This window comes from Musa acuminata, chromosome BXJ3-5 (genome assembly GCF_036884655.1).
Source record: "Musa acuminata AAA Group cultivar baxijiao chromosome BXJ3-5, Cavendish_Baxijiao_AAA, whole genome shotgun sequence".
Lineage (NCBI taxonomy): Eukaryota > Viridiplantae > Streptophyta > Magnoliopsida > Zingiberales > Musaceae > Musa > Musa acuminata.
In genome coordinates this window covers 1,659,066-1,671,336 of record NC_088353.1, presented here as the reverse complement: position 1 = coordinate 1,671,336, position 12,271 = coordinate 1,659,066, and the positions used below count along the sequence as shown (strand labels likewise).

Below are 12,271 nucleotides of genomic sequence, written 5' to 3'. Positions count from 1 at the left end.
AGTGAACTGAAAGTGAGTGACTCCCATGTTAGTAATCAACTTGTACATGGAGATATGTTGCATTATTAGTAGTAAATCATTGGAATTGTCGGGTTTAGGTTACATCAGTGGAACTCCACTGAGCTCATGCTTCTTATGAGAAACATGAAGCTTCCTCCATGTGATCGAGTCCCATAAGTTAGGTTATCCTCGGTGGTGTTCTTGCCTTTAGTTATGGTATGCTGATTGGTTGCATATATTGGTTGGGTAGACTAAAATGTGCACGTCATGAATTGTTCATGGAATCTATCACTTCCTGCATGTCTTTCTCGCGTTAATCTTTTAAGAATGTAGATCGAGTTTCTTGTGTCGTGGAACTCTGGAGATATGTGCCTTTTCTGTGTCATCCACATGTTAATTATCTGCAAATATCAATCTCAGGTTAGGTTAGGTTAGGTTAGATTTGAATATTAGGCAGAATCGGCTGGCTACAATTTTCATATCGATTCAACATGAAAACAACTTATTATATAAGATTTGATGTGATTTATATTCTTAGTATTTCTCATGGCATTTACTATTCATGTTGATCGACAACGAGGCACATGATAACCTGCACCACTGCTGCTCCTCCACATTCCACAACGTGCCTCACACTTGCACCCCTTCCCTTCCCTTCCCTCCCCCCACACATTATTAATGCATCATCATATGTCCTCCCCAAACTTTATCTTATCCATGTCGTAAAATATAACCCCCCCATGGACTCTGCTTCAGTGGTGCATTTAGAGAGCTCAGCAACGCAAGACCGCAGTCAAACAGTAGACTTGCATGAAAAGAACTTTGTATTAACTATGAGCGGAGAGTAGTTAGGGTAGAAGAGAGACATCAAATGCTGAGGGAGAGGAGCAAGAGATTTATGTGTGTCCTTTCAAAAGCGGCTAAAAGATGAGCAATTTTATTAGGACTAATTATGGATTAAATCTGGTAACGAAATCTTTATACTTACAAAAGTTATATTGAGATCTTTATATTAATGAAAATATCGTATGTATTCAATGATAAATCATATAATGGTAAATCAAAGTGAAAGAGTCAATATAGGCTCAATGATAAATCATATAATATTTTTATTAATAAAATCGACAAAGAAACGAAATTAAATATTTCGCTTTCATAACTATAGAGATCTCAATATATCTTTTGAAAGTATAAGGATCAGGATACCAAAGATATTTAATTATAAGGGATAATTTATAAATTTTTTATATTAAGATCTCCAGATAAATAAAAAATATTTGAGACTATGAACTTTCTAACATTGTATCGAATGTTAAGGATAATAGTCCTAAGGTACCAAACCTCTTATTCAAAATTTAGATAGCAAGAGAAGAAAACCAAAAATTCTATTGACTCTTTCCCTTTGGTACTCTCCTTCCAACCCCTATTTCCACGTCCCGTTTTGGTTTTAAGTTTTGATTATTTGACCATATTGGATTGGACCAAGTTTACATATTTTTTTTATCAACTAACTATTTTTTTTATTATGTTGCTAAATTTCTTAAATGTTGAATTGGGTGACCATTAATCTCAAAAGTTTTAAATTATTAGGAAATGACCAATATATAATTTAATATTCTCTTTTACAAGTAAGTCAGTTTATATTTAACTGAGTATATGATGAAAACTAATGCTACAAGAATATTTTTAACTATGCATTTGGAAAAAAAAAATAACAAATATAAGATTCAAACGCATGATCATTAAATGATCATTAGTTCCAAAATTTTAATATATTTAAAAAGAACCAATTATATGATTTAACAAGGTTAATGTGTAACTTAGGTCCTAAAATGATCATTTGGTCCTTGTATAAAGATGACTCGAGCCTCTTCGAGGTCTCGAAATCATACGAATAGCTAAACTTTTATGTTCACTTTGATTTTATTTCTATTTCCATTGTTGATCGAGAATGAAAAAGACCCTATCATCAGTTTTTCTTATTCACGAAGATATTCTATCCCATATATTTTAGAAGGTTTGAAAATTATTATTTCCAAGGTTGAGAATTTTGAAATATCATTTGAATTATCTGAAAAAACAAATCTCATCTTCACTCAAAAACAAAAAGAAAGACAATCTCTCTTTACAGAATTCTCGATGATATTATTATTATTATTATTATTATTTATGGTGGAATCTTCATTTTAATTTAATCTGTGCACCAAAAGGTGAAAGAGTTGACTGTCTCCGTCCCGAGGTAGGGAGGTGCGACACGGGGCGGAGAGTCCACCCTCTCTCCGTCCCCCGAGGTAGGGAACCATCATATGGCCTCGACGCGCTCTTCATTTGGTTCTCTGTGGCGACGTCGTTGGCAGCGAAGGTGGCTCTCACACGGTGCCGTCGCCCATCTCCCTTCCTTCAAGCAGACGATGCCACGTCTTATATGGTCCAATATCCCCCCTCGCCACCGTCCCATAACCAGTCGCACTCCGCCACATTCCCACTTGTGCTCCGATATTTCTGCGTCTCCCAATTATTGGGGGCCAATCCAATCCATTGCCATCATATTTAGGTATGCACTCGATCGCCATCCTTTTCCATCTAAATCCTTCCTGACCCCCATTAGATGGATCGGATAAGGTTAGATGGACGTATCTGTTTGCGTGGAGGGAGTTGAATACGGTTCCCAGGCGTGTGAGTTACGCCGCCATCGGTCGCGCTTCACCTGAGTTCTTCTCTGCTACGGTCGGTTTCGCTGTCGAAGTTGCCATCGGCCACTCGCGACCTTGGTTGCGTCGATCAGCTGTTCGATGTAATGCCACAATTAGCAAGTGGTGCTTTCGGTTTGGTTGGTCCTGCTGGGAAGGAATTTACTAGCGTCGGATCAATGAAGGGGTGGGAAGTGCGGTCAGAGACGGCTGAGGTTTCGCGTCGCCATTGGTGGGGGTGGGGGTGGGGGTGGGGGTTGGATGAGACGCGGGCAGCTGCTGCCAATGATTGAAGCCCGGCATTGCTGCTGATGTTTCTTTTGATGATGGCTTCATGTGCATTTGGAGATTCTTGTCGACTGCTTGTTCATATGGTTCCATCAGAACGAGCGACATGGTTCGAATGCAGTGATGTCTGCTGGATTGGCTGCAGCAAAGGCAAGCAGTAGACCCACCCCGCTTGCGATTGCAGTTCATTTTGGCAGTGACATGCGAAAGCCATCCCATTTACGAACTTGTCCGGTTAGTGGGTGCACCCTCCATGTGATGAGAGTCCTTCTCTGCTCTCCCACCACAGGTACCTCTCTCTCCTCTTCTATCTTTAGTGAGTCGAGATTTGATCGTTGGATATATAATGATAACGGTTAGTTAGAATTTAGACATAGTTCCTCAAAGCTCGGTTGGGATTGTTCTATGGTTGGTAACCTGCAACTGTCAGATATAAATCTGCTGGCCCGCTTAGGCATTAGTTCAGGCCCAGCTGTGAAACCTTGTGAGCCGGAATGCAGGAAACAAGTCTGCTACTTTGGTAAATTGTATGTACCAGACACTGTCACCAAAATTGGTTTGGTAAATTACTGAAAGCTGTGCCAAATCGAGATTTAGAGAGTCATCAGTGCAACGTTGCCATACATGATTTTGTTGGGCCTAAGGTTATTGGGCCATTGGACATTTGAAGGCCCAAATTGCATGACCTGCCGTAGCGCAGAAACATTGGTTTGGACAGCGTCTGGCCTGCCTTGGAGATGTGTTGTTCCCAGTCGTAGTGACTTGGGGGAGGAAATTAACGTAAGGGATTAGGGCAAGAATGTTGAGGTGAATACGTAAGATAATTGAAAATTAATATCAATGTATTTATTTATGAATGATTAGGTAAGATACTACAACAAAAGACAAAAATAAATATCAAAAGGATGTGATGGTTTTGGAACAAGATTAACTAACTGTCTAGGATTAACGATGTAACTAAAGATAGAGAGAAAATTAGGGAAGAAATTGTCAGAAATAATAATAAATTTGAGTTTTCTAGTATACTGGACTCATCTATCTTAGGTTGGATGTTCAAAGTATTGCTCTAATTTTTTTTTTGGTATGCCTAAAATATTTGTTGGTAATGCTGTATCTGACTTATTTATTGAGGGTCAAAACTATCATTCAACAAATTTAACACTTAAAATATTAATCTAATGGTGATGTAGCTACCATTTTAAGTTCAGGATCTTAGATTGAATTTTAAATTTCGATCCTATAAATTTGGAGTTAAATTTATTAAATCATTAAAAGATAAGATAAATCACATGCATTATCTTAAAATGAGCATAAAAAGGATCATTGACACCTCAACGCCTTATAATCGATATCTTAGCAACATTGTTCACACATTAACAGCATGTGGTCGACAACGTCTTGTTATCGTTGAGAAATCTGATCAAAGCATCAAGAAAAATAGAAAATAAAAATCATAAAATTCTTAGAAAAAAAATTTATCGTCGTGCGAAGATCGGTATATAAATCAAAATGCAAAACTACAAACTACGCATATCAAGAGAGAAAGGCTAACAAAGCACAAATAGTTCTTGTTGGCTAACTCAAGTAGTACCACTGCTTGGGCCTAACGATACCACCACTTGGGCCTGGTTTAAGCTATCGGTTTGGCCGTCTAACAAGCCTAATTCGGACCGGCTTAATAGCTTTCTCAACAAGTTTGATAATGTTTTGGCCCAATACCAATTCAAATTAACATATAATGACCTTGATTAAGACTTTGACAAATCAACCACATATCAGGCACATTTATGAAGCTTTCAGCATGTTGTACGCTATTCCAACATATCGTCCGATCTTTCAATACTTAGTTCGAACCTCCGATACATCGCTTTTTCCTTCTGACATATCGTCTATTATACTGGTATGTTGACTTTTTCATGATATCTAATCTTTTGACATAATATTCGATCCTTTTGGGACGATGCTCAAACCTTTTTAACACGAAGTTCGATTTTTGGCATGTCGATCAATCTTCCGGCTATCAAATCGAATCAAAAAATCTCCTACAATGATGTGGCTAAATCCTATCATAAAGTATCCTTGATAATGACCCGATTAACTTAGTCCAAAAACATCCCTCAACATCGATGTAGGCCAAAGCAACGCAGAAGCGTCTCTTAATAATAAGGTAGGCTAAATTAGCTCATAAGCATCTCCAACCGTAGTGCGGCCAAATCAACTCAAAATGCTCTTTACGATGACATTGCAGTTGAATCAACCTAAAATTGAATCAATCCAAAGTGCTCATTTCGATGATAACACAACGAATTGACCCAAAGTGCTCCTTTCAACGATAGTGTGATTGAATCAACCAAAAGTGCTACTTCGAAAGATAGTGGGATCCAGTTGGCCCAAAACGATTCCTTCAATGATAGCGCAATTAAATCAACCAAAAGCATTCTTTTTTATGATAAATGCAATCGAATCAATCCAAAGTCTTTTTAATAACAATATAATCAATTTGGCCTAAAGCATTCCTTACGATGAGAACATGATCGAATCAACTCAAAGCTCTCCTTTCAATAATAATGTGACTGAATTGGCCTAAAGGACTCTTTTTCGATGATAATGTGATCAAATCAATCCAAAGTGCTCCTTTCGACAAAAACACAATCGAATTGGCCTAGAGTGCTCCTTTTGACAACGTATTTGAATTAGCCTAAAGTGATCATTTCTACGACAACACAATTGAATTGACCCAAAGCGCTTCTATTAATGATGATACGACTAAATCAACTTAAAGTGCTCCTTTCAACGATAATGTGATTGAATCAACCCAAAACACTCCTTTTAATAATAATATAACCAAATTGACCCAAAGCTCTCCTTCAACGATGATATAGTCAAATCGGCCCAAAGTGTTTTTTTATAAGGACAACATGATGACTTATCACAAAGCACTCCTTTTGACGATAATACGATCAAATAGATTCAAAGCATTCCTTTCAATGACAATACCATCAAATAGATCTAAAGCGCTCCTTCAAACAATAGTGCGATCGAATTGACCCAAAGCATTCTTTTCGATTATAGCATAACCTAATTGGCCCAAGCGCTTCTTTCGACAATAACTTGATTGAATCAACCTAATGTGCTCTTTCCAACTATAATCCAACTAAATCGATCTAAAGCACTTTTTCAACAAAAGAATAGTTGAATTATCCTTTTAGTCGATAGTCAAACTGAAACTTCATTGTGCCTTAACTCCACTACATATGTCGAGACACAATTGAGGGCAAATGATATGAGAGTAGTAATAATATAAAGACAACTAATATCTTAGCACCACATGGCTAACACCTCAAGGCCACGTGGCCAACACCCAACATCGTGCAACTAACACCTCATCACTATATGGTCAACATTTTGACAACAGACAAGTAGATTTGACACTATATGACACTAAAAGGAGGCTCCACCCTCTTGTATTTGGCACTTGATCGAATCCTTCGAGCCCTAATATAATTCTTTTTTTGTATGATCTCTTGTCACTCGTCTGTCTCTCGACATCAAATTTGTGATAAACTCATCAGATTCTATATTAATAAAATTATAGTACTTTTACATGGTATTTATATCTTGTTAACTATTAAGTTACTTTATATGTAATTTTTTGTTAATATGCATAAAAGAATCTCATCAAAAAGATGAAAAAGTATCAATGTTTTTTAATATAATTATACAATTTGATACAAAAGTTGAACAAATCATATTTTTCTCCCAATTAATAATATATTTATATATTCAAAAAAATTAACTTAATAATATTTTTTTCTTTTCCAGAAAGAAAACAAAATAAGAAAAATTGGTACTCTTAGTTCGTCATCAGGAATAGGAAACAGGTTCGTTCAACATATCGCATCCAACCACCCACCCTTTTACAGCGCCGGTCAACGACGATCCTGACGTGTTGCCAACATGAATGGTAGCAGCAAGTCATGTATCCACTGGATAAGGATAACACATGGACGTGTCATATTTCCCTTATCATACCACCACTATGTGCTCATTCCTTCAGCTACTTCCACTGGTAAAAGACACGACCAAGCGCTTGACGTCTCCTTATGGCTCTACTAAAATAGTAGTAGGGGAAGATTTCTCTTTGCCAACCTATGGTGTTAGCCAATACTCTCTCTCTCTCCCTCTCTCTCTCTCTAAAATGGGCAAAAAAAAAAAAAGACTGCGAAAGATATCATAACACGACACCATCAAGAAAATAATGATCAAGATACAGCAAAGTCCTCTATTTTCTTCTTTTGGATCTGAAAGGATGATATAGAACAAGTTATCAACAGTTCATAAAGCTTCGAGGCATTACAAGAAGATTAGTAGCAGATGGCACGTATATTTTAAGTACAAAGCTTGCACCTCCTAGAAAATAAACTTGTGTGCTTTTAGAAATCCCACAGCTTAAATTGATTAGCAATGGACTAGAGTCATTAAACACCATGTTAACAAGGTCATGAATCCCTCCCTACTCATGTTTTTGTAATATGAATCAAATATGAAGTTGCCATTACAAACTAAGAACCATTATTTCCAGCTAATGTCCGCATAACAACCTTACTGAAAATAACATATGCTTTTGCTACAACATATAATTAGGAAAATCATGAACGTACTACTAAAACGATTCAACCGTAAGTTTCGGAAAATAATTCAGAAACAAGCTCAGATCACACGAAAACAAGTAGTAGATATTAGAAGCACCTTTTATTGGCAGAGCTGCTCAACTGCGGCTACAATCTGTGCTGGCTGTACCACAGTCCACTCCTCCAAAGTCCCAGCATAAGGTGTCGGTACATCCTGTGATGACAAGCACATGATTGGAGCATCCAAGTAGTCCCAGAAATTGTCGATGATGGCTGCCCTAAGACTTGAACCTATTCCTCCTGTCCTCATGCACTCCTCCACAATCAACACACAATGTGTCTTCTTCACAGAATTCCCAATGGTATAAAGATCAAACGGCTTCAATGACCTGATGTCAATGACCTCAGGGTCGTAGCCTTTGTTCACCAGCGTCTTCACGGCCTGCATCACATGATATCTCATTCGTGAATATGTGAGGATCGTAACATGCTCTCCTGGCCGCACCATCTCTGCCTCCTCCAAACAAAGCACATACTCCTCATCTGGGATCCTCTCCTTCAAATTATACAGCAGCACATGCTCAAACAGCACCACAGGGTTCTCACTCCTTATTGCTGCTTTCATAAGCCCCTTAGCATTGTATGGTGTCGAGCAGGCAACCATTTGCAGGCCGGGGATCGACTGGAAGTATGACTCCAGGCGCTGTGAGTGTTCTGCACCAAGTTGCCTCCCAACACCTCCAGGCCCTCTGATAACTATTGGGATTTTGAACTGGCCACCAGAAGTATAATGAAGCATACCACAGTTGTTCGAAATCTGGTTATACGCCAGCAGGAGGAAACCCATATTCATTCCTTCAACAATAGGTCTTAAGCCTGTCATTGCCGCTCCAATGCCCATGCCCGTGAAGGAGTTCTCTGCAATGGGGGTATCAAGGACCCTCAGATCTCCATATTTTGTAGCCAGTCCTTTGGTCACCTTGTATGAGCCACCATAATGACCCACATCTTCGCCCATGACACAAACGTGAGGATCTCGGTCCATCTCTTCTTCGAGTCCCTCCCGTAAAGCCTCGAACAATAGTAGCTCATGTCTAAGATTTACAAAACAAAAACTGAATCAGAACCTTGCAGAAAAGGGCCTGGAAAGAAAGAGTGAATCCTAATATGATACAAACAACATGACAGTCCAGTTGCATGAAATATTTAACACAACAGTACAAGATTGGAACACAAGAAAAAGCATTTTCAAAATGAATCTGAGATGCACCTTGTGCGAAATGGGCATCAGTCAAAGGTACAAATGCAAGATAATATATTACTATATCTAGTATCACCAAGAATGACTGCTAAGTGAAGGGCATAACTCTGAGACCAAAACCATAAGCTAAAGGACGGACATGATTCTAGTTGAATGTTTGGCAAAAACCACAAAATTCTATTTGGGGCAAAGAACCTATCATGGCAAAGAAACAGGCAGGTGAGAAGCATGTTTGGACATATTCTTACATTATTTCCTCTTATTTCCTTCCACCAGGATAACAGCCAATTGTAAGCAGTTTTTTTCCAACTCCAGAAGCCAAAATCAAAATTACTGAAGGCTCAATGCACATGAATGTGCCAATGCCTAATGGAAATTAGGCAATGAAATGTGGCAAGGCATGTGAAGTGATGAAAATTAGCATGAGAGTAATAATTTATCGTACAAATTAATATTCAGATAAACCAAGCATGCCTTAATGGGATTTGGGTCAAGTGCGAATAACACACTAATGCAGCATGTTCATCTTCTTTAGCAGCATGGATGCAGTGGGTTTGGCCCTCCTAATTATTTCACTAGAATACATTTGATTTCTAAATGCAAATGTCAAGATGTCGCATCAAACTGTAGTAAGAATTGCTTCCTATATCATAAATAGAAGAAATTCAGGTTCCTAATTAGTTGATACATGATGGGTAAAGCCTCATCAATGAGTCCAGAAAAGTAACTTTTAGATAGAAATCAGTACCATAACAAAGATACAAATCAGGATTTAACAATTTATCAGAAAAGGTGAGGTTGTTGAGTCAATTTGCTTTGACTTGTAAGACGATCTATATGTTCAATAAACTCACATGTACAAGCACCTATGACAAAGAGATGGTAATGACACACAAGTATATAAAAGATATGCTTATAGTTTGTCAACAGGTTGAATAGTGTCCTAAGCTTGGCAATGATTCTTTCTTTGATAAATACAGAATAATATAATCCATTGCACGAAAACTAAAAGCAATTTTAGTGCACGCTTAGGTGAGATTGTTATGTACTATGGCAATGAAAATGAAGAAAGGTAACTGACTAGATCAAAGGAGCAAGTTTACATCTATTAATTTACCTTGAAGCCTATGATGGTGCAATAGAATTCTAGATTAAGATTACCTAAGAGTCATGCTTAGCAAAGTGATAGACATCTAGAGTATATGATGATCAAGATGAATAAGAATAATAGGACTGACTATACATGAATACACAAGTGGTAGTGTCTAGTCCTGTTACAAACTCATAATTGGCATCATTGTTAACAAACACAACATCTTAAGCTCTCAATATCATGAATCAATGTTATGACATCCAGTTGCATTCTTCCAGGAGGCAAATGTGTCAAGAACCTGACACCTGGGGATGGATCGGAAAGTTTTAACTCCTAAAGAAAGCCTTGTCAACAAGCATGGTGTAGGATCTGAGAATGAGATTAAGCAAATTGAAACTGAATTGGCAGATCAATCAACCCTCTTCCTCTTCCTGCCTCCCTTCTCTCTTCCAGTTTAAAGCTAACTTTTTATTAATCACTTTTAATATAAACCATGTGGTCCACCCAACATCTTCTAAATGATAATCTTGACTAATACCACAGTGTCAAATGACAATAACTGTGAATTAAAATCCTTTACCTATGCCTCACAGATGGTTTACAATTCTTTCAGTTAGCAGCATTAACTTTCTAATGTTGGTTATTTCGGAAAAAATGTTTATAATATGCATAATAAAAATTATGCATTACTGGACATGAAATTAGGTTACAACATTCTCCATAGTCGTACAACGACGCATATGAGGAAGCTTCTACAGAAATTCCAGACGCCACCAGTATTGGCGTCAATCAGCAATTAAATAAAAGTGATTAGCAGCTCAAGCTATTTTGCAAGATATTGACAAGTGATTAGCGGAAAGTATTGCAATCTCTAACAACGAATACAGCATGTCAATATCTACAGCAGCTTACCCAGGTTTGGATGCGGTGGAACTTGTAGACGCATCAGCCTTAGTCTATGGAGGATAAGAAAAGATACATATAAGTCAGTAACAAAATACAGTACATCCTACAGGAACAATGTAAGGTGACTCAGTACTCAACTGCAACCGCATTCGTGATGAAATTCCCACTACGAGACTTAGCATTAAAGAAACCGGAGGTTCTACCATCGGATCTGACAACGAAGATGCTTCCTCTCCTTCCTGGAAATGCACAAGACGAACAATACCAAAGGTTTAGATTCCAAATCAGTCACACAAGAAAATCCTAGTAAGATTTCATGTTTGCCTCCAAAATAGAAGAAACAGGAAAACCCACGAAATCAACGCAATTGAAGAGCCGGGGCACACATATAACTTCACTGAGAGAAGGGGGATCAAGATGCAAGGCATCAAATAAAAAGGAAGGCAGCAAATTACACAACAAGCGAGAACACGACCGCGATAAATCAGGAAAAGGGTAGATAGAGTCGGACCTATAAGAGATCTTGCCAACAGCCCGACGCGAAACCTCTGAGGATCGATCAGATTGGGAGAAGCCGAGAGGAGGGCCGCCGTTTGCAGTGCTGCTGCCATCTCCCAAAAGCAGATCGAGTCCAGAGACTGTGGGAGGGGTCTGAGGGCGGGATTGGTGAGACTTTAGGGCAGGTCGGCTGCTCGTTTGAGGAGGGCGGATTGGGGGGCCGTGGGGAGCGTTAGCTGTTGTTATGCTGGTGCGGGTGGCGGAAACACCGATGCGAGAGGCATAGGAAGCGCTGGGTGTGGGCCTTTTGGGCTAGGATCCTCTCCAATTCGAGCGTGTCCCTTTTACCTGTCCAACTCTCTCATCTCAACCGTGCCTTCATTGAGACATCAAATATTTACCGTCCATTTATGATCATGCGCATATGGACCGTATCCATGAAGTTCTGACCGTCTTGGTCGCACCGCACTGAACGTACATCATTGAACGGTATAGATCTTATACATCTTTATTGGACGGATAAAATTTCAATTGAAATATAACCAGAACACATAGAGTTGGAGAGGATCCTCATTCTCAATTTTATTTTTATTTTTCTGCTTTTAAGCGGCTGAGCCTTTTTTCCAAGCATAGGTTTCATCGATGAGACTTCATCAGCTTCGACGTGCCCGTCCATCCCCTTGTTCGTAACAGTAGTTGTAGCCGTCGTGGATTGAGTTCTTAACGAAGTCGTGAATGAATCGCGTCAAAAGTCGTAACTCGTAATTCGTAATTCGAACAATTCATCAATGGGTTGACCCGCGCTATTCCCTCGCCATCTATATATAATTCAGAAATCAACTCGACCCAATCCGCCAATCCACAACTCTTCCAGCCACGAGCTCGGCCAATAAACGGGTTATCG

General features: G+C 38.7%; 1 protein-coding gene and 1 long non-coding RNA gene across 2 annotated transcripts; one reads left to right on the top strand and one right to left on the bottom strand.

Annotated features, from left to right (window-relative positions):
* The first annotated feature begins 2,224 nt into the window (after positions 1-2,224).
* On the top strand, positions 2,225-3,348 carry LOC135637796 (uncharacterized). Its single transcript, XR_010496381.1, has 2 exons — positions 2,225-2,554; positions 2,609-3,348. It is a non-coding gene; the product is annotated as an uncharacterized LOC135637796 (long non-coding RNA).
* Positions 3,349-7,468: 4,120 nt separating this feature from the next.
* Positions 7,469-11,633, bottom strand: LOC135638941 (pyruvate dehydrogenase E1 component subunit beta-like). Its single transcript, XM_065152550.1, has 4 exons — positions 11,381-11,633; positions 11,008-11,108; positions 10,876-10,919; positions 7,469-8,703 (listed from the first exon to the last, which is right to left on the bottom strand). Exons 1-4 carry the CDS (start codon positions 11,478-11,480, stop codon positions 7,731-7,733), a joined length of 1,218 nt encoding a protein of 405 aa, XP_065008622.1. The 5' UTR covers positions 11,481-11,633; the 3' UTR covers positions 7,469-7,730.
* Between the last annotated feature and the right edge of the window lie 638 nt (positions 11,634-12,271).